This window comes from Drosophila gunungcola (genome assembly GCF_025200985.1).
Source record: "Drosophila gunungcola strain Sukarami chromosome 3L unlocalized genomic scaffold, Dgunungcola_SK_2 000005F, whole genome shotgun sequence".
Classification (NCBI taxonomy): Eukaryota; Metazoa; Arthropoda; class Insecta; order Diptera; family Drosophilidae; genus Drosophila; species Drosophila gunungcola.
The window spans coordinates 2030860-2056884 of NW_026453180.1; the positions used below are offsets into that span (position 1 = coordinate 2030860).

At 42.0% G+C, this 26025-nt stretch overlaps 1 protein-coding gene across 1 annotated transcript in view; it reads right to left on the reverse strand.

Annotated features, from left to right (window-relative positions):
- LOC128259504 (titin) overlaps positions 1-26025 on the reverse strand; it is an 81684-nt gene that overhangs the window by 13841 nt on the left and 41818 nt on the right. Inside the window, 8 exon segments of the mRNA XM_052991900.1 lie at positions 76-9297; positions 9882-10106; positions 10317-11427; positions 13558-14835; positions 15262-17178; positions 17393-18670; positions 18883-19521; positions 24629-25866. Coding sequence (XP_052847860.1) covers positions 76-9297; positions 9882-10106; positions 10317-11427; positions 13558-14835; positions 15262-17178; positions 17393-18670; positions 18883-19521; positions 24629-25866 — 16908 coding nt within the window.

Consider the following 26025-nt stretch of genomic DNA (forward strand, 5'->3'; position numbering starts at 1 on the left):
CAGACAAAGGAGCAGAAGGTGCTGCAAGGGCGGCGGGATTTTGTAGGCTCCAAGAACTCTCTTCTGATAACTTACTTGTTTCAACGCTTTTTTGTGTGTCTGGTTTTGTTTTCTTATGTTTAACTGTTTTCTGAATTGTATCTTTAGTGTCATCTGGAGAATGTTTCTCTTCTTGTGCGCTTGGTGTAATTTGTGCAGTGGCTGTGTCCTCGGGTTGTGCAATTTGGGTTGGTGTGATCTCTGCTGTGTCAGTAGTGTCTAAAATGGTCTCTGTCGGTACGTCTGGTATTTGTTCGTCTGCGACTACTGTCTTTTGCCTTGAAGTCTTGGTTTTCTTTGGTTTGGTTAAGTCTTCCACTGTTGTTATTGGTTCAGTGGTCTCATATTTTACCTCTTCCGGAGCAATTTCGGGAGAAGCTGGTTTGTCAACTTTCTCTGGCATTTCTACCTTTTCATACTTTTCAAGCTCTACCTTCGGAATTTCTTCCTCAATTAATTTCTTTACGTAATCGTCTAATTCGTCCTTTTTAACCTTCCTTACTGTTTTTTTAGGCTTTGGCTTAGGTTTTTCTTCAGCCTGTTCTGGTTGTTCTTCAATGGTCTGTACTGGAGCTACCTCTGGTTCTTCATCAACTATAACAGTAACTGAATCGTTGTCCTCGCTTTCAATAGTTGTGATCTTGAACGTCGTTTCTTCTTGAGGTCCTTTCTTTTTCAAAACTCGCTTGGTGGTCTTTTCCTGTACGGGCTTGCCTTTTTCAGAAACAATTTCTTGAGTTTGTGCCTCTACAGGTTGAACTTCTTCAATTTCAACTGGTGTTGAAGGTTGTTTAGGAGCTTCTTCATCGATCACTTTGACCTCTGCTAACTGTTCCGGAGCAGGACTTTCCTCTATCGGGACTCCTTTGGTCTTGGTTTTCTTTTCTTTCTTGGGCTGTTGAGAAGGTGATTCGTCCACGACATCTATCAGATTATCTAATGGCTTGTCTTTGATTGATGGCTCAAATTCCATTTTCTCATACTTTTCAAGCTCTGTCTTGGGCGTTTCCATGTCGATTAGTTTTTGTATGTAGTCATGTATGTCATCCTTCTTAACCTTTTTGGTTTTCTTTTTGGGTTCCTTGGGCTTTTCGTCCTGCTTAACGGGCTCTGGTTCGTACTCCACAATTGTTATTTCCGACTCAGGCTGATCATCCTTGACAACTTCAATAATCTCTATTTCACCCACACCATCAGGTCGTTTTAATTTGCGTTTGGTAGTAACCTTCTTATGAATTTCCCCCGTGTCATCTTTAGTTTCTTCAACATTTGTTTCGCATTCAATCACTTGAACTGTGAACGGCTGTTCTTCTTCAGGTTCTAAAACACTTTCCTTAACAGAAATTTCAAATTTATCCTCAGAAGGTTGGTCTACCTTTTCAGGTAATTTTTTAGCAGTTTTCTTCTTTTCAGGCTTAAGTTGAATTTTCTCGTCTTCCTTTGTAGAAACAGTGAATTCCTTAACATCTGGTTTTTCTATATTAGATTCCTTTTGTTCAACTTCGAAAGTCTTTTCGACCGCGTCTGCTACAGGTTGTCCTTCATGAATTTTAATTGAAGCCTTTGGAGTTTTCTTCTTTTCGGGTTTCTTTGCCTCATCAGCCTGTGTAATTTTATGTTCGGGTTCATCTCTGCTTGGAGTCGATTCCTCGACAGTTATGAGATCATCGCTAACTGGAGAATCTTCCGGAACAGTCTCCTTTACAGAAACTTCTTTGTCCTTTGGCGTTTGATCCTCAACGGAATGCCGCTTTTCTTTCTTTGGCTTTTTCTTTTCCTTCTCAGAAATTGGTTTAGAAATGGATTCCTCGATAACAGTCACATCGGTCTCAGGTTCAATCGACCTTGGTACCTCCTCCTCATTTACTGATTTGATGAATTCTTCTACTTCCTCTTTCTTAATCTTCTTAGAGCGTTTCTGTTTAACGACAAGCTGCTCCTGATCAGGCGTTTCTTTCGGAGTGGTGGTAGTGACAGTTATTTCAGATTCGTTTGTATCCTTATCAGTTACTTCAACTATGTCGTGAACTATTTCTTCTGGACCCTTTTTCTGCATTATCTTTTTAGTCTTAATCACCTTTTCCTTTACTGTTCCCGTTTCGTCAGGTATCTGCTTGGTTTCTACCGTTTCTTCGAAAACAACTATTTCAAAAGGCTTTTCTTCAGAATGTTCTGGAATGAATTCCTTGATGGTAAACGTAAGCTTGGGTTCGTCCTTTTCAACTTCAGACATTTTCGAAATCTCCCCTACAGGCTTATTGTCAATCGGCTCTTCAGTGTCTTCTACCGGCTTCTCCTCAGATTGCTTGAGCTTTTTGGTGGGCTTTTTCTTCATTTTGACAGGTTCGTCAATATCGATCTTTTCGTATTTTTCCAGTTCGGTTTTCGGTATGCCCTGCTCAATAAGCTTCTGAATATAGTCATGAAGATCTTCTTTCGGAACCTTTTTAACTTTGCGAACCTTCTTTGGTTTTTCCTCCTGAGAAGCTTCTTCGCTAGCAGTTTTAGCTTCTTCTGTGGTTACAATGACTTCGTACTCTGGAGTATCTCCGGTTTTGGTTTCCACAATTTCGATAATTTCTTCCTTGGGACCAACCTGTTTCTTGATTTTTCGTCTAGTTACAGTTTGCTTAGCCGTTTCGCCCTTGTCGTCGATTACTTCCTCTTCCACTGCCTCGGTTTCGATTTCTTCTACCTGGAAAGCCGGTTCCTCCGACGGTTTAACTTCTACATCTTCAATCACAACTGCCTCGTGCTCAGGAATCGACTCCTCCCTCAAGTTTTCTTCGGATTTTACCTTAACAAGATAGTCTTGGCTTTCCTCCAAAACAGGTTGTTTAACTGGGGTAGACTTGGTTTTCTTTTTGGGTTTAGGTTTTGTCTGTTCATCAACCACCGTTTCTTCTTTGACACGAATGCCGTATTCAACTGCTTCTGCTAGCTCTTCAGGAACGGATTCAATCGGTTGCTCTAAATCTTCCTCAAAATCATCGGGAACCTTGCTATCAGTGTGTTCTTCTTCAGTGACTGTGTAAGTTTTTGGAGATTTCTGTGATTTTTTAGGCTTTTTCTTGATAACTTCTTCTATTTCAGTTTCAAGTGTGTCGAATGGAGTCGGTTGTATAAATTCTTCAATGATATTTATGATGTATTCCTCAACTTCGTCTTTCTTTAATTGTTTTGGCTTCTTAACGGGTTTCTTCTCAGGTTTTGGCTTTTCTTCAGAAACTAAGACAACATCGCTGGTCAACTCAACTACAGTAACTTCAGCTATAGGCTGATCTTCACTTGTTGTTTCTGTAATTTCGAAAATATGCTCCTTAGAACCCTTTTTACGCGATACCTTGCGTTTCTTCACAGTTACTTCTTTTACAGTTCCCTCCTCAGTGGGTTGCGCAACGACCTCGACAGACTGTTTAATTTCTTCCAATGGAGCGGGAATCTCAACAATCTTCTTCTTTTTCAGTGGTTTCTCCTTTTTAATTATTTCCTGTTCTTGCTCAGGAGTCGTTTCGATGGGCAGATCTGACTTAACAAATTCTTCAGAAATGTTTACGAGGTGTTTTGAAGAATCATCTTGCTGTTGTAGAACTTCCTCGACTTTATCTAATGAATTCTCTGGTATTTTCAGATCCTCGGAGACGGGTACGATTTCTTCGACATCAAACTCGTGAATGGTAACGGGAAGGCCATCAACATCTTCAATTGTTTTTTTGTGGTGAGTCTTAACTTTTTTCTTGGGTTGCTTAGGCTTGGCATCCATATCTGTCGGCTCGTATTCTTCTAGAGGTGTTTTAGTGATTTCCTGTTCGATTAACTGTTGTATGTATTTGTCAAGATCGTCCTTAACAGGCTTCTTCTTCTTCACCTTTTGAAGCACCTTAACTGGTTGATCATCTGCGACATCTGGTGAGTACTCGGAAGGCAACTCTGTTGTAGTAAATTCAATGTCGGCCTCTGGATTGTTTTCTTGATATGTTTCCGTTATTTCAATGAGATACTCCTTAGGACCTTCCGTTTTCTTAAGCTTCTTTGTTGTCTTAACTTGTTTTACTTCCTCTCCCTTTTCGTTTACTATATTCTCTATAATAGTTTCAGGAGCCATTTCTTCAATATGGATCGTTTTTTCAAGTGGACTTTCGGTCGACTTCTTTGGCTTCTTGGATATAATCTTTGTCTCATATGGTTCTTCTTTATCGGTGAACTCCCTCCCTTCAAACTGCTGTGGCTCACTATATTCCTCTAAAACGTTAACTACATAGCTTTCGACGTTTTCAGGCATAAGTTTTTTCGGTTTTTTAATTGGTTTCTTTTCCTTTGGTAAAGAAATTTCTTCTTTGGGCTGTTCATCTATAACCTCAACGATTTCAACTTCAGCCAAAGGTTCATCGCTAGATTTTGTCTCGGTTATTTCAAAGATTTGTTGTTTCGGACCTTGTTTGCGGGAAACCTTCTTCTTCTTGACTTCAACCTGCTTGGTTACACCATCGTTTTCAGAAACTTGTACAATTTCCACGGACTCTGCAATTTCTGTAATGACTGGTTGCTCAGCTTCTTCAATCCTTTGAGGTTCGTTGAACTCTTCCAGTACATTAACTACATAGCTTTTGACATCTTCAGGCTTCAGTTTTTTCGGTTTTTTAATTGATTTTTTTTCCTTATGTAGGGGACTGTCTTCCTCAGTCTGTTCATCAGTAACCTCAACGATTTTAACTTCAGCTAAAGGTTCATCGCTAGATTTTGTCTCAGTTATTTCAAAGATTTGCTCCTTTGGACCTTGTTTGCGAGAAATCTTTTTCTTCTTAACTTCAACCTGCTTAGTTACACCATTATCCTCAGTAACTTGCACAACTTCCACAATCTCTGAAATTTCTGTAATAATTGGCTGTTGCTTGTCCTCCTCCTCTTTAATTTTCTCGATTCGAATGGGTTCTGTGAACTCTTCTAAAACGTTTATTACATAGTTCTTAACATCTTCAGGTTTCAATTTCTTAGCTTTTTTAATTGGTTTCCTCTCTTCAATTTCGGGAACCACTTCCTGAAGCTGTTCGTCTGTAATATCAACGATTCTTACTTCTGTTAGAGGTTCATCGCTGGCTTTTGTCTCGGTGATTTCAAAGATTTTTTCCGTCGGACCTTGCTTGCGAGAAACCTTTTTTATCTTAGTTTCAACCTGTTTTGGTGTGCCATCTTGTATAGTGACTTGCACAACTTCTACCACCTCCGAAATATTTGTAAGCACTGGAAGTGGTTTGTCCTCTTCAAGGTTCTCAAATCGAATGGGTTCAGTGATTTCTTCTAAAACATTGATCACATAATTCTTAACATCTTCAGGTTTCAATTTCTTTGATTTTTTAATTGGTTTCTTCTCTTCTTCTTCTTGTGCTCCTTCCTCAGGTTGCTTCTCTGTAATCTCAACAATAGTTACCTCAGATAAAGGTTCATCACTAGTTTTTGTCTGGGTGATTTCAAAGATTTGTTCCTTCGGTCCTTGCTTACGCGAAACCTTCTTTTTCTTAATTTCAACCTGTTTTGGTAAACCATCTTCTTCCGCAACTTGCATAACTTCGACAACCTCCGAAATATCTTTAATAACAGATTTCGGCTGCTCTTCATCTACGATCATTGCCTTAACCGATTTTTTCGTTTTTGGCTTAGGCTTATCCTCATAGACATTTATTTTTAGATCCTTCGGAGCTTCCTCTGTATCTTCTCGATCAATTTCCTCTAAAATGACCTCTTCAGGCTTGAAATCTTCTTGATCAGACTCGAACTCTTGTACTTTTACCTCGTACACAGTAATCGGAATGCCGTCGATGATCTCGGTGTATTTCTTGTGATGTTTTTTGATTTTCTTAGGCTTCTTTACCTCGGGAGATGTCTCCAATTCAGTTGCTTCATATTCTTTATGATCTGTTGTGTGCACTTCTTGATCTACCAGTTTATAAATATAATTGTCCAAGCTTTCGGACCTTGGTTTCTTTTTCTTCACAATCTGTATCTTGTGTTCTTCTTGAGGCTTAGAGTCAATTGATGGCGTTACTTCAGTGGTCTGGATCACAATTTCTGCTTCAGGACTATTTTCTTCATATGTTTCAACCACTTCCATTAGATATTCTTTCGGTCCCTCCTTCTTTTTTAGTTTACGTTTAATAATGACTCGTTCAACTTCCTTGCCTTCTTCATTTGTAATTTTTTCCGTAACAGTGTCCGGAGTCAGCTCCTCAATACGAATCGTATATTGGGATATAGGCTCAGCTAGAGAATCCGGCTTCGGTTTCTTCGCCGTTTTCTTTTTGGACTTGGGCAAACTGTCTTTTACTTCCATGGAATATTCAATCGTTTGGGGAATACCATCAGATTCGGAGATCTTCGTTGTAAATTCTGATATCTCCGAATCTTCAGCAGCCGGAAAGGGTTCTGTTTCGGATATTTTAACCTTCTTTTGCTTACCAGTTTTATTTTTCTTTGTCTCTGGCACGACCACAACATCTTCAGGTTTCTCTTTTTCGGGTACTAAAGTTTTAAGTGTTTCTTCTTCTACCACTGTAGTTGTAAAGGAAGAAGTATCTTCTTCCACTGTGCTTTTTGTGGCAGGAGCAGTTATAATATCCTCAGAAATATGAGTCAAGTGTTCTATTGGAGCTTCCTCGACTATATTGACAATGTACTCCTTAAGCTTCTCCTTTTTAACCTTTTTGACGGATTGCTTTGGTGCTTCGGGCTTACGCAGAGCGGGTCCATCCGTTGTATCTTCAGAAATTTCAGTAGTTATAACAATAACCTTTCCTTCATCTGGCTTATCGCCTATTGCATCGGTTTCAATTATTTCAATTTCATATTGTTTAGAGCCCTTTCTAGTTTTGACCTTGCGTTTCTTTACTATTTTCTCATCCCTTGAATGAATTACTTCAGGGGTTAATGAAACAGACTCAATATCTTCCTCAACGACGACTACGGGTAGGCTTTCACCTAATTCTTCTAGGATTTCATCTAAAGTCGGTAAGATTTCTTCTTCTGTTTGTTCAGTATATTGCACTGGAGTACGATCCGAGTCAATTTTTTTGATAAGGAACTCATCAAAATCAGGAACTAGCTCGGTTTTAACCGATTCTTCTACCTTAATAGTTTTCTTTGACTTTGGTTTCTTAGTTTTGGGTTTTTCCGTTGGTTCATGCTCTGTGACTCCAAATAGAAGAGTTTCGCCTTCATCCGAAATTGGTTTTTCCAACTTTGCCTTTTGCTTCTTGGGCTTTTTCGGTTTGCCATCGACATCAATTTTCTCATATTTTTCCAATTCTGTTATTGGAATCTCGGCGTTTATAAGTTGCTGAATATAGGCATCAAGCTCATTCTTTTTCATTTTCCTTGTTTTCTTTTTGGGTTTTTCAGCTTGTACTGTGCCATCTTCTTCGTCCTTCGTTTCAGTAGAAGTTACAACAACTTCATAGAGGGGCTCTTCACCGGGAGCGGCAACCGTTTCGACTATTTCCAAAACTTCCACTTCATCTCCCTTTTCATGTCGAATCCTTCGGTTTTTAGGTTTTTCCCCTTCTGACGGCAATTCGGTCAGTTTTACCTCATAAAAATCTTGCATGCTCGTCTCATAGAAATTCTGATCTGGCTCTTCTTTTAACTCTGTGACAAAATCATCCAACTCCTTTTTGTTCATTCGCTTGATCTTCTTTTTATGTATTTTGTTTGGTTTTTGATCATCTTGAACAATTTCAGAGCTTGTGACTGTAACTTCATAGATTTTGTCATCGGAATTATTGGGAGAAATTTCAATTATTTCAATGGTGTTTTCTTCTTGTTCAGTCTTAAGCTTAAGCTTTCGCTTTTTCTTTGGTATCTTAGCAAGTTCTTCACTGGCAGGAGACATCTCTGGGACATCTTCAGCCTCGAATTCTAGCACCTCGAACTTGTAAAATGGTTTGAGCTTAACCCCATCCGTTTCATGATCAGGTTTATCTTCCTGTCGCCTGCGTAATTTGAGGTTATCTTCTGGGGCTTCTCCAAGTTCTTTTGGAGTAATTTCGAACTGCTTCGTCTCTGGCGTAGGAGTCGGCTTCTTTTTTCTCTTGTATTTGGACTTTTGCTGTGCAGGATTTTCCTCAGCTAGAGATGTGTCTGACTCTTCTGGAAGTTCAGAGGTACTTTCAAGATCGTCAAATTCAATCGGTTCAAACTGAAGTCCTTCGTCAGGCTTGGCCTTATTGGTCTTCTTTTGTTTGATTACTTTCTCTTCTTCTGTTTTAGCTGGCTTAACGACAACTTCTTCCTCTTTGATAACTAGACTAACCGGCTTCAAATGAACCTCTTCCACCGCCTCAACATTTTGGGGAATTTTACCTTTTCCAAGCTTTAGTTTCCTAGATTCTTCAAAATTATCTTCCTTCAACTTTTTAGGGCGTTTGTACTTTGTCTTGGATTGGTCCTCATCAGATGGTTCTGCGTTTTCAGATTCGAGTTCGCCTAGATCGGCTTCTTCAAGTTCTGCCTTCTCGGGTTTCGAATGCTTGAATTTTCTTGGGCGCAATTTCAAAATCTTTTCCGCTTCTTCAACATTGCGTGAAAATTCACCAGTTTCCCGATTAGTTTCCAATTCGGTTACCACATATGGAAAGCAGTATGGTGCATATGGTATAAACCTAATCCAGCTCTTTAATTTTTTGTTCTTGAAATGTGCTTCGTTCTTTTTAATTTTCTCCTCCTGAGGGCGCTGCTTAGGAGCTTTAAGCTTAAGCATTTGTGGGAACTCTACCACCGAACTTATTTCAATCATTTTAGGCTTTTTAAACTCAACTTTCTCGATTTTCATAGGAGTGAGTTTTGCGGGTTGTTTGAAATACGAGTCACGGCGAGCCCTTTGAGGAAGCTCCATTTCCGTACGTTTGTACCCTTGAAGTACAGTTTTTGGTATTTCTTGGTGAATGAGGAATTGAATGTAATCGTCCATTTCATCCCGTTTCGTTTTCACCACTTTCTTTTTCTTTGGCTTTTCATTCGTTTCAAATTTTTTCAAATCAGCGTTAACCTCCTCAACCTTACCTTCAACCTTCTTTGGCTTTCGTTTCTTAACTGTCTTGTCAGTCTTTTCCCCTATACCCTCTTCATAAATAATAGTCTCGTCAACTTCCTCAATAGAAGTTCTTAGTGTCTTTTTCTGTTTTGGTTTTTTGTCTCTAGCCGGTTTCTTAATGGTGTCCGCGCTTGCCTCTTCAGGTTCAGTGATTGTGTACTCTTTGTTGTATTGGTCTGTTTAAGAAAGAATTATGTGTTTTGTGTTAGCACTAAACTAATTTTTACACTTATATTTGCATTTTATATAATGCTTTAAAACACACCAACTTTGTACATGCACAAAGTGCTGCGTTTACTCTTGCATGTGTTAAGAAATGACTTTAATGTCAAGTGTGGATTATCTTTTACAAACCAAAACATTTTTGCAACACGTTACTTTACTAAATATAAGTTTACAACAAAATTAGAATACTTAAAGCTCTGTTAAAATAAATGTATTGAATTTGTAAAAGATTGACCCATGTACGTATAAGGCTTCTTGCGTATAGTTTTAATTTTGGTCCCACGTACGTTGAAGTGAATTGATAAGTTTGTTAGTTAATATATTTTTCACAAAATATCGCTCATGTTTTTGTGTATGCAGTCTTTGTAATGTATAATATTTTTTTGTAAATGTGTAACATTTGGAATATAGTTCAAACTTGCCTAAGTTTATTAAATCGATATGTCTGGACTTTTAATTGGTTTATTTTTTAAATATGGCTCAGATTTAAAAAGTTTATGTTTAGATAAATATGTGTTCAATAAAAAGAAATCACCTGTTGGCTCGCTGACTTCAATAATTTCAAGGTGTGATTGTGTTGTGTCTTCTGGAATGAGTTCTGAATCGCTGAGGACTTCCTCAACAACGATGCCTTCCTCCTGAGAAACTCGTTTGTTTTCAGTTTGTATGGTTGTCTCTCCATCTTCGTTTTGTACAGATTTAAATGTCGTGATGTAAACTGGGTGTTCCGATTCTGTGTTATCCGCCTTTGATTTCTCCACTGTATTAAGGCGGTTATGATTGTATGTGTATTGTGGAATGATCAGAAAAATACGTTATTAAGTGTGTGTCATATACATACTTAGTTATATTTTAAAAATATTAAATTTTTAAACTAAATAAAAAAAAATTTTTTTTTGCGTATTTTTGAATTGATGTTTTTTATGTGGAATGTGTGTTTGAATATTAGTGTGTTTGTTTGTGTTCTTACCCCTCTGCTTGTGTGGCTTTTGTTTGTGTTTGGAAACCTTTTCATCATCAAGTTTACTAATATCTATTATATCAGCAATATTTTCATCGCTCACAACTCGTATAAGGGAGTAGGGTTCCTTGCCCTCTTCTTCAATCGTTTGAATTTGGAAATATTCGTCGTCATCTGGACCTGGTTTTTTAAATGTTCGCGTTTTTGTAGTCTTTTTCTTTGGCTTTTTATTTTCGTCTAATTCTTCGGTGAACACAGTTTCCTCAGGGAGTTCCTCTATGGGTATGGGCATAATAGAGGTCTCATCAGAAGGCACAACCTCTATTTTTACTGTAGTTAGTGGCTTCTTATTTTCCTCCTCTATTATATGAACAGTTGTTACTTCATCAAGATCTTCGTCGATGTTCTTCTTAAAAGCTCTGGACTTAACGGTCTTTTTCTTTTTTGTGCCGTCAGGTAAAACCACTTCTAACTCTGTCACATGTTCAGGCAACTCAACTAGCTTACTGTCGTCCGGTTTCGAATCTGTTAAAGGTTGGTCTTTTATCGATATTGAATAAATGGGCTCAGTATTGTCTTGTTCAATAATTCCAATTTCAGTAACTTCTTCGGTGTTACCAAGTGCCGGCTTTTTAATAACACGCTTCTTGGTTTTAATTCTCTTTGGAAGTCCTTCTTCATCAAAAGTTTCAGACTCAAGCACTTCGTCAGGCATAACGACAACTTCAGAAACCTTCTCTTCGGGAAGTTCCGGGAATGGCAACTCATACTTCTCAACCCATACTTTAGTTTGTGGAGCCTTTTCATATTCCTCGATGGTTTGAACCTTTGTCACTTCCATGTTCGGGCCTTGAATCTTTTTGATGATTCTTGTTTTAATAACAGTTTTTGTAGGAGTACCATCTTCCTTTTCTGAAAGTATAACCGATTTTCGCTCAGGCAACTCAAATACTGTAACTTCGTTTTCAGGTTTTTGTACAACAACTCTTTTCTTCAGCCTGACTTTGCCTACACCAGAAGTGCTTAAATCTGATTCTTCGACAGTAACAGTTGTTTCCGGATTCTTGTCGTCTTCCTCAACGGTTTCGATCTTTGTTACTTCTTGTTTATCGCCCTTAACCTTCTTAATAACGCGGGTACGAATCTTTTTCTGCGTAGGCTTGCCTTTTTCGTTGATGGTTTCAACGAAACGCACGTCCTCTGGAAGCTCTTCAATCTCCTCCGGCTTTTCTTCCAAAAGTGAAATTTCTTCGACAAATACCGTGGTTTCCGGTTTCTTTTCGTCCTCCTCGACAGTTTCAATCTTGGTAACTTCTTGTTTGTCACCCTTGACCTTCTTGATTACGCGAGTGCGGATTTTCTTTTGCTTTGGCTGGCCGTCCTTGGAAATTGTTTCAACGACGCAAACTTCCTCTGGAAGTTCTTGAATCTCTTCCGGTTTTTCTTCCTCAAGTGGAAGTTCTTCGACAGTGACAGTTGTTTTTGGTTGCTTTTCATCCTCCTCGACGGTTTCAATCTTGGTAACCTCTTGTTTGTCACCCTTGACCTTCTTGATGACGCGAGTGCGGATCTTCTTCTTCTTTGGCTTGCCGTCTTCGGTAATGGTTTCAACCACGCGAACTTCCTCTGGAAGCTCTTGAATCTCTTCAGTTTTTTCTTCCTCAAATGGATGTTCTTCGACAGTAACAGTTGTTAATGGTTGCTTATCGTCCTCCTCCACGGTTTCTATCTTGGTAACTTCTTGTTTGTCACCCTTAACCTTCTTGATAACGCGAGTGCGGATCTTCTTCTTCTTTGGCTTGCCGTCTTCGGTAATGGTTTCAACCACGCGAACTTCCTCTGGAAGCTCTTGAATCTCTTCCGGGTTTTCTTCCTCAAATAGAAGTTCTTTGACAGTGACAGTTGTTTCTGGTTGCTTATCATCCTCCTCGACGGTTTCAATCTTGGTAACTTCTTGTTTGTCACCCTTGACCTTCTTGATTACGCGAGTGCGGATCTTCTTCATCTTGGGCTTGCCGTCTTCGGTAATGGTTTCAACCACGCGAACTTCCTCTAGAAGTTCTTGAATCTCTTCCGGTTTTTCTTCCCCAAATGGAAGTTCTTCAACAGTGACAGTTGTTTCTGGCTGCATATCGTCCTCCTCGACGGTTTCAATCTTGGTAACTTCTTGTTTGTCACCCTTGACCTTCTTGATGACGCGAGTGCGGATCTTCTTCTTCTTGGGCTTGCCGTCTTCGGTAATGGTTTCAACCACGCGAACTTCCTCTGGAAGCTCTTGAATCTCTTCCGGTTTTTCTTCCTCAAATGGAAGTTCTTCGACAGTGACAGTTGTTTCTGGTTGCTTATCATCCTCCTCCACGGTTTCAATCTTGGTAACTTCTTGTTTGTCACCCTTGACCTTCTTGATTACGCGAGTGCAGATCTTCTTCTTCTTTGGCTTGCCGTCTTCGGTAATGGTTTCAACCACGCGAATTTCCTCTGGAAGCTCTTGAATCTCTTCAGGTTTTTCTTCCTCAAATGGAAGTTCTTCGACAGTGACAGTTGTTTCTGGTTGCTTATCATCCTCCTCAACAGTTTCAAACTTGGTAACCTCTTGTCTGTCACCCTTAACCTTCTTGATTACGCGAGTGCGGATTTTCTTCTTCTTTGGCTTTCCGTCTTCGGTAATGGTTTCAACCACGCGAACTTCCTCTGGAAGTTCTTGAATCTCTTCCGGTTGTTCTTTCTCAAATGGAAGTTCTTCGACAGTGACAGTTGTTTCTGGTTGCTTATCATCCTCCTCGACGGTTTCAATCTTGGTAACTTCTTGTTTGTCACCCTTGACCTTCTTGATTACGCGAGTGCGGATCTTCTTCTTCTTGGGCTTGCCGTCTTCACTAATGGTTTCAACCACGCGAACCTCCTCTGGAAGCTCTTGAATCTCTTCAGGTTTTTCTTCCTCAAATGGAAGTTCTTCGACAGTGACAGTTGTTTCGGGTTGCTCATCATCCTCCTCGACGGTTTCAATCTTGGTAACTTCTTGTTTGTCACCCTTAAACTTCTTGATTACGCGAGTGCGGATCTTCTTCTTCTTTGGCTTGCCGTCTTCCGTAATAGTTTCAACCACGCGAACTTCCTCTGGAAGTTCTTGAATCTCTTCCGGTTTTTCTTCCTCAAATAGAAGTTCTTCGACAGTGACAGTTGTTTCTGGTTGCTTATCATCCTCCTCGACGGTTTCAATCTTGGTAACTTCTTGTTTGTCACCCTTGACCTTCTTGATTACGCGAGTGCGGATCTTCTTCTTCTTGGGCTTGCCGTCTTCACTAATGGTTTCAACCACGCGAACCTCCTCTGGAAGCTCTTGAATCTCTTCAGGTTTTTCTTCCTCAAATGGAAGTTCTTCGACAGTGACAGTTGTTTCTGGTTGCTTATCATCCTCCTCGACGGTTTCAATCTTGGTAACTTCTTGTTTGTCACCCTTAACCTTCTTGATAACGCGAGTGCGGATCTTCTTCTTCTTTGGCTTGCCGTCTTCGGTAATGGTTTCAACCACGCGAACTTCCTCTGGAAGCTCATGAATCTCTTCAGGTTTTTCTTCCTCAAATGGAAGTTCTTCGACAGTGACAGTTGTTTCTGGTTGCTTATCATCCTCCTCGACGGTTTCAATCTTGGTAACTTCTTCTTTGTCACCCTTGACCTTCTTGATAACGCGAGTGCGGATCTTCTTCTTCTTGGGCTTGCCGTCTTCGGTAATGGTTTCAACCACGCGAACTTCCTCTGGAAGCTCTTGAATCTCTTCAGGTTTTTCTTCCTCAAATGGAAGTTCTTCGACTGTGACAGTTGTTTCTGGTTGCTTATCATCCTCCTCGACGGTTTCAATTTTGGTAACTTCTTGTTTGTCACCCTTAACCTTCTTGATAACGCGAATGCGGATCTTCTTCTTCTTTGGCTTGCCGTCTTCGGTAATGGTTTCAACCACGCGAACTTTCTCTGGAAGCTCTTGAATCTCTTCCGGTTTTTCTTCTTCAAATGGAAGTTCTTCGACAGTGACAGTTGTTTCTGGTTGCTTATCATCCTCCTCGACGGTTTCAATCTTGGTAACTTCTTGTTTGTCACCCTTGACCTTCTTGATAACGCGAGTGCGGATCTTCTTCTTCTTTGGCTTTCCGTCTTCGGTAATGGTTTCAACCACGCGTACTTCCTCTGGAAGCTCCTGAATCTCTTCAGGTTTTTCTTCCTCAAATGGAAGTTCTTCGACAGTGACAGTTGTTTCTGGTTGCTTATCATCCTCCTCGACGGTTTCAATCTTGGTAACTTCTTGTTTGTCACCCTTGACCTTCTTGATTACGCGAGTGCGGATCTTCTTCTTCTTGGGCTTGCCGTCTTCGGTAATGGTTTCAACCACGCGAACTTCCTCTGGAAGCTCTTGAATCTCTTCAGGTTTTTCTTTCTCAAATGGAAGTTCTTCGACAGTGACAGTTGTTTCTGGTTGCTTATCATCCTCCTCGACGGTTTCAATCTTGGTAACTTCTTGTTTGTCACCTTTGACCTTCTTGATTACGCGAGTTCGGATCTTCTTCTTCTTTATCTTGCCGTCATCGGTAATGGTTTCAACCACGCGAACTTCCTCTGGAAGCTCTTGAATCTCTTCAGGTTTTTCTTCATCAAATGGAAGTTCTTCGACAGTGACAGTTGTTTCTGGTTGCTCATCATCCTCCTCAACGGTTTCAATCTTGGTAACTTCTTGTTTGTCACCCTTGACCTTCTTGATTACGCGAGTGCGGATCTTCTTCTTCTTCGGCTTGCCGTCTTCGGTAATGGTTTCAAACACGCGAACTTCCTCTGGATGCTCTTGAATCTCTTCAAGTTTTTCTTCCTCAAATGGAAGTTCTTCGACAGTGACAGTTGTTTCTGGTTGCTCATCATCCTCCTCAACGGTTTCAATCTTGGTAACTTCTTGTTTGTCACCCTTGACCTTCTTGATTACGCGAGTGCGGATCTTCTTCTTCTTGGGCTTGCCGTCTTCGGTAAAAGTTTCAACCACGCGAACTTCCTCTGGAAGCTCTTGAATCTCTTCAGGTTTTTCTTCCTCAAATGGAAGTTCTTCGACAGTAACAGTTGTTTCTGGTTGCTTATCGTCCTCCTCCACGGTTTCTATCTTGGTAACTTCTTGTTTGTCACCCTTAACCTTCTTGATAACGCGAGTGCGGATCTTCTTCTTCTTTGGCTTGCCGTCTTCGGTAATGGTTTCAACCACGCGAACTTCCTCTGGAAGCTCTTGAATCTCTTCAGGTTTTTCTTTCTCAAATGGAAGTTCCTCGACAGTGACAGTTGTTTCTGGTTGCTTATCATCCTCCTCGACGGTTTCAATTTTGGTTACTTCTTGTTTGTCACCCTTGACCTTCTTGATAACGCGAGTGCGGATTTTCTTCTTCCTTGGCTTGCCGTCTTCGGTAATGGTTTCAACCACGCGAACTTCCTCTGGAAGCTCTTGAATCTCTTCCGGTTTTTCTTCCTCAAATGGAAGTTCCTCGACAGTGACAGTTGTTTCTGGTTGCTTATCATCCTCCTCGACGGTTTCAATTTTGGTAACTTCTTGTTTGTCACCCTTGACCTTCTTGATAACGCGAGTGCGGATTTTCTTCTTCCTTGGCTTTCCGTCTTCGGTAATGGTTTCAACCACGCGAACTTCCTCTGGAAGCTCTCGAATCTCTTCCGGTTTTTCTTCCTCAAATGGAAGTTCTTCGACAGTAACAGTTGTTTCTGGTTGCTTATCATCCTCCTCGACGGTTTCAATCTTGGTAACTTCTTGTTTGTCACCCTTGACCTTCTTGATTACGCGAGTGCGGATCTTCTTCTTCTTTGGCTTGCCGTCTTCGGTAATGGTTTCAACCACGCGAACTTCCTCTGGAAGCTCTTGAATCTCTTCCGGTTTTTCTTCCTCAAATGGAAGTTCTTCGACAGTGACAGTTGTTTCTGGTTGCTTATCATCCTCCTCGACGGTTTCAATCTTGGTAACTTCTTGTTTGTCACCCTTGACCTTCTTGATAACGCGAGTGCGGATTTTCTTCTTCTTTGGCTTGCCGTCTTCGGTAATGGTTTCAACCACGCGAACTTCCTCTGGAAGCTCTTGAATCTCTTCAGGTTTTTCTTCCTCAAATGGAAGTTCCTCGACAGTGACAGTTGTTTCTGGTTGCTTATCATCCTCCTCGACGGTTTCAATTTTGGTAACCTCTTGTTTGGCACCCTTAACCTTCTTGATAACTCGAGTGCGGATTTTCTTCTTCTTTGGCTTGCCGTCTTCGGTAATGGTTTCAACCACGCGAACTTCCTCTGGAAGCTCTTGAATCTCTTCAGGTTTTTCTTCCTCAAATGGAAGTTCTTCGACAGTGACAGTTGTTTCTGGTTGCTTATCATCCTCCTCGACGGTTTCAATCTTGGTAACTTCTTCTTTGTCACCCTTGACCTTCTTGATAACGCGAGTGCGGATCTTCTTCTTCTTGGGCTTGCCGTCTTCGGTAAAAGTTTCAACCACGCGAACTTCCTCTGGAAGCTCTTGAATCCCTTCAGGTTTTTCTTCCTCAAATGGAAGTTCTTCGACAGTAACAGTTGTTTCTGGTTGCTTATCGTCCTCCTCCACGGTTTCTATCTTGGTAACTTCTTGTTTGTCACCCTTAACCTTCTTGATAACGCGAGTGCGGATCTTCTTCTTCTTTGGCTTGCCGTCTTCGGTAATGGTTTCAACCACGCGAACTTCCTCTGGAAGCTCTTGAATCTCTTCAGGTTTTTCTTTCTCAAATGGAAGTTCCTCGACAGTGACAGTTGTTTCTGGTTGCTTATCATCCTCCTCGACGGTTTCAATTTTGGTAACTTCTTGTTTGTCACCCTTGACCTTCTTGATAACGCGAGTGCGGATTTTCTTCTTCCTTGGCTTGCCGTCTTCGGTAATGGTTTCAACCACGCGAACTTCCTCTGGAAGCTCTTGAATCTCTTCCGGTTTTTCTTCCTCAAATGGAAGTTCCTCGACAGTGAACAGTTGTTTCTGGTTGCTTATCATCCTCCTCGACGGTTTCAATCTTGGTAACTTCTTGTTTGTCACCCTTGACCTTCTTGATAACGCGAGTGCGGATCTTCTTCTTCCTTGGCTTGCCGTCTTCGGTAATGGTTTCAACCACGCGAACTTCCTCTGGAAGCTCTTGAATCTCTTCCGGTTTTTCTTCCTCAAATGGAAGTTCTTCGACAGTGACAGTTGTTTCTGGTTGCTTATCATCCTCCTCGACGGTTTCAATCTTGGTAACTTCTTGTTTGTCACCCTTGACCTTCTTGATTACGCGAGTGCGGATCTTCTTCTTCTTTGGCTTGCCGTCTTCGGTAATGGTTTCAACCACGCGAACTTCCTCTGGAAGCTCTTGAATCTCTTCAGGTTTTTCTTCCTCAAATGGAAGTTCTTCGACAGTGACAGTTGTTTCTGGTTGCTTATCATCCTCCTCGACGGTTTCAATCTTGGTAACTTCTTGTTTGTCACCCTTGACCTTCTTGATAACGCGAGTGCGGATCTTCTTCTTCTTTGGCTTGCCGTCTTCGGTAATGGTTTCAACCACGCGAACTTCCTCTGGAAGCTCTTGAATCTCTTCAGGTTTTTCTTCCTCAAATGGAAGTTCTTCGACAGTGACAGTTGTTTCTGGTTGCTTATCATCCTCCTCGACGGTTTCAATTTTGGTAACTTCTTGTTTGTCACCCTTGACCTTCTTGATAACGCGAGTGCGGATCTTCTTCTTCTTTGGCTTGCCGTCTTCGGTAATGGTTTCAACCACGCGAACTTCCTCTGGAAGCTCTTGAATCTCTTCCGGTTTTTCTTCCTCAAATGGAAGTTCCTCGACAGTGACAGTTGTTTCTGGTTGCTTATCATCCTCCTCGACGGTTTCAATTTTGGTAACTTCTTGTTTGTCACCCTTAACCTTCTTGATTACGCGAGTGCGGATCTTCTTCTTCTTTGGCTTGCCGTCTTCGGTAATGGTTTCAACCACGCGAACTTCCTCTGGAAGCTCTTGAATCTCTTCCGGTTTTTCTTCCTCAAATGGAAGTTCTTCGACAGTGACAGTTGTTTCTGGTTGCTTATCATCCTCCTCGACGGTTTCAATCTTGGTAACTTCTTGTTTGTCACCCTTGACCTTCTTGATAACGCGAGTGCGGATCTTCTTCTTCTTTGGCTTGCCGTCTTCGGTAATGGTTTCAACCACGCGAACTTCCTCTGGAAGCTCTTGAATCTCTTCAGGTTTTTCTTCCTCAAATGGAAGTTCTTCGACAGTGACAGTTGTTTCTGGTTGCTTATCATCCTCCTCGACGGTTTCAATCTTGGTAACTTCTTGTTTGTCACCCTTGACCTTCTTGATAACGCGAGTGCGGATTTCTTCTTCTTTGGCTTGCCGTCTTCGGTAATGGTTTCAACCACGCGAACTTCCTCTGGAAGCTCTTGAATCTCTTCCGGTTTTTCTTCCTCAAATGGAAGTTCTTCGACAGTGACAGTTGTTTCTGGTTGCTTATCATCCTCCTCGACGGTTTCAATCTTGGTAACTTCTTGTTTGTCACCCTTGACCTTCTTGATAACGCGAGTGCGGATCTTCTTCTTCTTTGGCTTGCCGTCTTCGGTAATGGTTTCAACCACGCGAACTTCCTCTGGAAGCTCTTGAATCTCTTCAGGTTTTTCTTCCTCAAATGGAAGTTCTTCGACAGTGACAGTTGTTTCTGGTTGCTTATCATCCTCCTCGACGGTTTCAATCTTGGTAACTTCTTGTTTGTCACCCTTGACCTTCTTGATAACGCGAGTGCGGATCTTCTTCTTCTTTGGCTTGCCGTCTTCGGTAATGGTTTCAACCACGCGAACTTCCTCTGGAAGCTCTTGAATCCCTTCCGGTTTTTCTTCTTCAAATGGAAGTTCTTCGACAGTGACAGTTGTTTCTGGTTGCTTATCATCCTCCTCGACGGTTTCAATCTTGGTAACTTCTTGTTTGTCACCCTTGACCTTCTTGATAACGCGAGTGCGGATCTTCTTCTTCTTTGGCTTTCCGTCTTCGGTAATGGTTTCAACCACGCGTACTTCCTCTGGAAGCTCCTGAATCTCTTCAGGTTTTTCTTCCTCAAATGGAAGTTCTTCGACAGTGACAGTTGTTTCTGGCTGCTTATCATCCTCCTCGACGGTTTCAATTTTGGTAACTTCTTGTTTGTCACCCTTAACCTTCTTGATAACGCGAGTGCGGATCTTCTTCTTCTTTGCTTGCCGTCTTCGGTAATGGTTTCAACCACGCGAACTTTCTCTGGAAGCTCTTGAATCTCTTCCGGTTTTTCTTCTTCAAATGGAAGTTCTTCGACAGTGACAGTTGTTTCTGGTTGCTTATCATCCTCCTCGACGATTTCAATCTTGGTAACTTCTTGTTTGTCACCCTTGACCTTCTTGATAACGCGAGTGCGGATCTTCTTCTTCTTTGGCTTTCCGTCTTCGGTAATGGTTTCAACCACGCGTACTTCCTCTGGAAGCTCCTGAATCTCTTCAGGTTTTTCTTCCTCAAATGGAAGTTCTTCGACAGTGACAGTTGTTTCTGGTTGCTTATCATCCTCCTCGACGGTTTCAATCTTGGTAACCTCTTGTTTGTCACCTTTGACCTTCTTGATTACGCGAGTGCGGATCTTCTTCTTCTTTGGCTTGCCGTCTTCGGTAATGGTTTCAACCACGCGAACTTTCTCTGGAAGCTCTTGAATCTCTTCCGGTTTTTCTTCTTCAAATGGAAGTTCTTCGACAGTGACAGTTGTTTCTGGTTGCTTATCATCCTCCTCGACGGTTTCAATCTTGGTAACTTCTTGTTTGTCACCCTTGACCTTCTTGATAACGCGAGTGCGGATCTTCTTCTTCTTTGGCTTTCCGTTTTCGGTAATGGTTTCAACCAGGCGAACTTCCTCTGGAAGCTCCTGAATCTCTTCCGGTTTTCCTTCATCAAATGGAAGTTCTTCGACAGTGACAGTTGTTTCTGGTTGCTTTTCATCCTCCTCGACGGTTTCAATCTTAGTAACCTCTTGTTTGTCACCCTTGACCTTCTTGATTACGCGAGTGCGGATCTTCTTCTTTGGCTTTCCGTCTTCGGTAATGATTTCAACCACGCGAACTTCCTCTGGAAGCTCTTGAATCTCTTCCGGTTTTTCTTCCTCAAATGGAAGTTCTTCGACAGTGACAGTTGTTTCTGGTTGCTTTTCATCCTCCTCGACGGTTTCAATCTTGGTAATCTCTTGTTTGTCACCCTTGACCTTCTTGATTACGCGAGTGCGGATCTTTTGCTTCTTTGGCTTGCCGTCTTCGGTAATGGTTTCAACCACGCGAACTTCCTCTGGAAGCTCCTGAATCTCTTCCGGTTTTTCTTCCTCAAATGGAAGTTCTTCGACAGTGACAGTTGTTTCTGGTTGCTTATCGTCCTCCTCGACGGTTTCAATCTTGGTAACTTCTTGTTTGTCACCCTTGACCTTCTTGATTACGCGAGTGCGGATCTTCTTCTTCTTTGGCTTGCCATCTTCGGCAATGGTTTCAACCACGCGAACTTCCTCTGGAAGCTCTTGAATCTCTTCCGGTTTTTCTTCCTCAAGTGGAAGTTCTTCGACAGTGACAGTTGTTTCTGGTTGCTTATCATCCTCCTCGACGGTTTCAATCTTGGTAACTTCTTGCTTGTCACCCTTAACCTTCTTGATAACGCGAGTGCGGATCTTCTTCTTCTTTGGCTTGCCGTTTTCGGTAATGGTTTCAACCACGCGAACTTCCTCTGGAAGCTCTTGAATCTCTTCCGGTTTTTCTTCCTCAAATGGAAGTTCTTCGACAGTGACAGTTATTTCTGGTTGCTTATCATCCTCCTCGACGGTTTCAATCTTGGTAACTTCTTGTTTGTCACCCTTGACCTTCTTGATAACGCGAGTGCGGATCTTCTTCTTCTTTGGCTTGCCGTTTTCGGTAATGGTTTCAACCACGCGAACTTCCTCTGGGAACTCCTGAATCTCTTCCGGTTTTTCTTCCTTAAGTGGAAGTTCCTCGACAGTGACAGTTGTTTCTGGTTGCTTATCATCCTCCTCGACGGTTTCAATCTTGGTAACTTCTTGTTTGTCACCCTTGACCTTCTTGAGTACGCGAGTGCGGATCTTCTTCTTCTTTGGCTTTCCGTCTTCGGTAATGGTTTCAACCACGCGTACTTCCTCTGGAAGCTCCTGAATCTCTTCAGGTTTTTCTTCCTCAAATGGAAGTTCTTCGACAGTGACAGTTGTTTCTGGTTGCTTATCATCCTCCTCGACGGTTTCAATCTTGGTAACCTCTTGTTTGTCACCTTTGACCTTCTTGATTACGCGAGTGCGGATCTTCTTCTTCTTTGGCTTGCCGTTTTCGGTAATGGTTTCAACCACGCGAACTTCCTCTGGAAGCTCCTGAATCTCTTCAGGAATTTCTTCACCAAATGGAAGTTCTTCGACAGTGACAGTTGTTTCTGGTTGCTTATCATCCTCCTCGACGGTTTCAATCTTGGTAACTTCTTGTTTGTCACCCTTGACCTTCTTGATAACGCGAGTTCGGATCTTCTTCTTCTTTGGCTTTCCGTCTTCGGTAATGGTTTCAACCACGCGAACTTCCTCTGGAAGCTCCTGAATCTCTTCAGGTTTTTCTTTCTCAAATGGAAGTTCTTCGACAGTGACAGTTGTTTCTGGTTGCTTATCATCCTCCTCGACGGTTTCAATCTTGGTAACCTCTTGTTTGTCACCCTTGACCTTCTTGATTACGCGAGTGCGGATCTTCTTCTTCTTTGGCTTGCCTTCTTCGGTAATAGTTTCAACCACGCGAACTTCCTCTGGAAGCTCCTGAATCTCTTTAGGTTTATCTTCCTCAAAAGGAAGTTCTTCGACAGTCACAGTTGTTTCTGGTTGCTTATCATCCTCCTCGACGGTTTCAATCTTGGTAACCTCTTGTTTGTCACCCTTGACCTTCTTGAGTACGCGAGTGCGGATCTTCTTCTTCTTTGGCTTGCCGTCTTCGGTAATGGTTTCAACTACGCGAACTTCCTCTGGAAGCTCTTGAATCTCTTCCGGTTTTCCTTCATCAAATGGAAGTTCTTCGACAGTGACAGTTGTTTCTGGTTGCTTATTATCCTCCTCGACGGTTTCAATCCTTGTAACTTCTTGTTTGTCACCCTTGACCTTCTTGATGACACGAGTGCGGATCTTCTTCTTCCTGGGCTTGCCGTCTTCGGTAATGGTTTCAACCACGCGAACTTCCTCTGGCAGCTCTTGAATCTCTTCCGGTTTTTCTTCCTCAAATGGAAGTTCTTCGACAGTGACAGTTGTTTTTGGTTGCTTTTCATCCTCCTCGACGGTTTCAATCTTGGTAACCTCTTGTTTGTCACCCTTGACCTTCTTGATTACGCGAGTGCGGATCTTCTTCTTCTTTGGCTTTCCGTCTTCGGTAATGGTTTCAACCACGCGAACTTCCTCTGGGAACTCTTGAATCTCTTCCGGTTTTTCTTCCTTAAGTGGAAGTTCTTCGACAGTGACAGTTGTTTCTGGTTGCTTATCATCCTCCTCGACGGTTTCAATCTTGGTAACTTCTTGTTTGTCACCCTTGACCTTCTTGATTACGCGAGTGCGGATCTTCTTCTTCTTTGGCTTGCCGTTTTCGGTAATGGTTTCAACCACGCGAACTTCCTCTGGAAGCTCCTGAATCTGTTCCGGTTTTTCTTCCTCAAATGGAAGTTCTTCGACAGTGACAGTTGTTTCTGGTTGCTTATCGTCCTCCTCGACGGTTTCAATCTTGGTAACTTCTTGTTTGTCACCCTTGACTTTCTTGATTACGCGAGTGCGGATCTTCTTCTTCTTGGGCTTGCCGTTTTCGGAAATGATTTCGACCACGCGAACTTCCTCTGGAAGCTCTTGAATCTCTTCCGGTTTTTCTTCCTCAAATGGAAGTTCCTGGACAGTGACAGTTGTTTCTGGTTGCTTATCATCCTGCTCGACGGTTTCAATCCTGGTAACTTCTTGTTTGTCACCCTTGACCTTCTTGATTACGCGAGTGCGGATCTTCTTCTTCTTGGGCTTGCCGTTTTCGGAAATGATTTCGACCACGCGAACTTCCTCTGGAAGCTCTTGAATCTCTTCCGGTTTTTCTTCCTCAAATGGAAGTTCCTGGACAGTGACAGTTGTTTCTGGTTGCTTATCATCCTGCTCGACGGTTTCAATCCTGGTAACTTCTTGTTTGTCACCCTTGACCTTCTTGATTACGCGAGTGCGGATCTTCTTTTCTTTGGTTTGCCGTCTTCGGTAATGGTTTCAACCACGCGAACTTCTTCTGGAAGCTCCTGAATCTCTTCCGGTTTTTCTTCCTCAAATGGAAGTTCTTCGACAGTGACAGTTGTTTCTGGTTGCTTATCGTCCTCCTCGACGGTTTCAATCTTGGTAACTTCTTGTTTGTCACCCTTGACCTTCTTGATTACGCGAGTGCGGATCTTCTTCTTCTTGGGCTTGCCGTCTTCGGTAATGGTTTTAACCACGCGAACTTCCTCTGGAAGTTCTTGAATCTCTTTCGGTTGTTCTTCCTCAAATGACAGTTCTTCAACAGTGACAGTTGTTTCTGGTTGCTTATCATCCTGCTCGACGGTTTCAATCTTGGTAACTTCCTGTTTGTCACCCTTGACCTTCTTAATTACGCGAGTGCGGATCTTCTTCTTCTTTGGCTTGCCGTCCTCGTTAATAGTTTCAACCACGCGAACTTCCTCTGGAAGTTCTTGAATCTCTTCCGGTTTTTCTTCCTCAAATGGAAGTTCTTCGACAGTGACAGTTGTTTCTGGTTGCTTATCATCCTCCTCGACGGTTTCAATCTTGGTAACTTCTTGTTTGTCACCCTTGACCTTCTTGATAACGCGAGTGCGGATCTTCTGCTTCTTTGGCTTGCCGTCTTCGGTAATGGTTTCAACTACGCGAACTTCCTCTGGAAGTTTTTGAATCTCTTCCGGTTTTTCTTCCTCAAATGGAAGTTCTTCGACTGTGACAGTTGTTTCTGGTTGCTTATCATCCTCCTCGACGGTTTCAATCTTGGTAACTTCTTGTTTGTCACCCTTGACCTTCTTGATAACGCGAGTGCGGATCTTCTTCTTCTTTGGCTTTCCGTCTTCGGTAATGGTTTCAACCACGCGAACTTCCTCTGGAAGCTCCTGAATCTCTTCAGGAATTTCTTCACCAAATGGAAGTTCTTCGACAGTGACAGTTGTTTCTGGTTGCTTATCATCCTCCTCGACGGTTTCAATCTTGGTAACTTCTTGTTTGTCACCCTTGACCTTCTTGATAACGCGAGTTCGGATCTTCTTCTTCTTTGGCTTGCCGTCTTCAGTAATGGTTTCAACCACGTGAACTTCCTCTGGAAGCTCTTGAATCTCTTCCGGTTTTTCTTCCTCAAATGGAAGTTCTTCGACAGTCACAGTTGTTTCTGGTTGCTTATCATCCTCCTCGACGGTTTCAATCTTGGTAACCTCTTGTTTGTCACCCTTGGCCTTCTTGATTACGCGAGTGCGGATCTTCTGCTTCTTTGGCTTGCCGTCTTCGGTAATGGTTTCAACTACGCGAACTTCCTCTGGAAGTTCTTGAATCTCTTCCGGTTTTTCTTCCTCAAATGGAAGTTCTTCGACAGTAACAGTGGTTTCTGGTTGCTTATCATCCTCCTCGACTGTTTCAATCTTGGTAACTTCTTGTTTGTTACCCTTGACCTTCTTGATAACGCGAGTGCGGATCTTCTTCTTCTTTGGCTTGCCGTCTTCGGTAATAGTTTCAACCACGCGAACTTCCTCTGGAAGCTCGTGAATCTTTTTAGGTTTTTCTTCCTCAAATGGAAGTTCTTCGACAGTCACAGTTGTTTCTGGTTGCTTATCATCCTCCTCGACGGTTTCAATCTTGGTAACCTCTTGTTTGTCACCCTTGACCTTCTTGATTACGCGAGTGCGGATCTTCTGCTTCTTTGGCTTGCCGTCTTCGGTAATGGTTTCAACTACGCGAACTTCCTCTGGAAGTTCTTGAATCTCTTCCGGTTTTTCTTCCTCAAATGGAAGTTCTTCGACAGTAACAGTTGTTTCTGGTTGCTTATCATCCTCCTCGACGGTTTCAATCTTGGTAACTTCTTGTTTGTCACCCTTGACCTTCTTGATTACGCGAGTGCGGATCTTCTTCTTCTTTGGCTTTCCGTCTTCGGTAATGGTTTCAACTACGCGAACTTCCTCTGGAAGTTCCTGAATCTCTTCCGGTTTTTCTTCCTCAAATGGAAGTTCTTCGACAGTGACAGTTGTTTCTGGTTCCTTATCATCCTCCTCGACGGTTTCAATCTTGGTAACTTCTTGTTTGTCACCCTTGACCTTTTTAATTAAACGTGTTCGGACCGTCTTCTTTCTTAATTTTCCGTTTTCCGAAATGTTTTCAATAATTTTCACTGCTTCTGCTGCTTCAGTGATTTCGGTCTTACGGGCTTTTGGTTTTTGTGTTGGTGTCTTTTGTTGTGTGTGTATTGTGTCTGTGCTTTGTTCTGTATCTGTGTAAAAAAGTGTGCATTTAGTATATTGTTTTGTTTGAGTTATGTGGAATTGCTTTGTTTTGTGTAATATGTGCTTAGGGTCTGGAGGGTTGAATTGTAGTGAAAGTAATACGCCTTATTTTTTGAACTTCTTAAGGTATACCTAAATATATACTT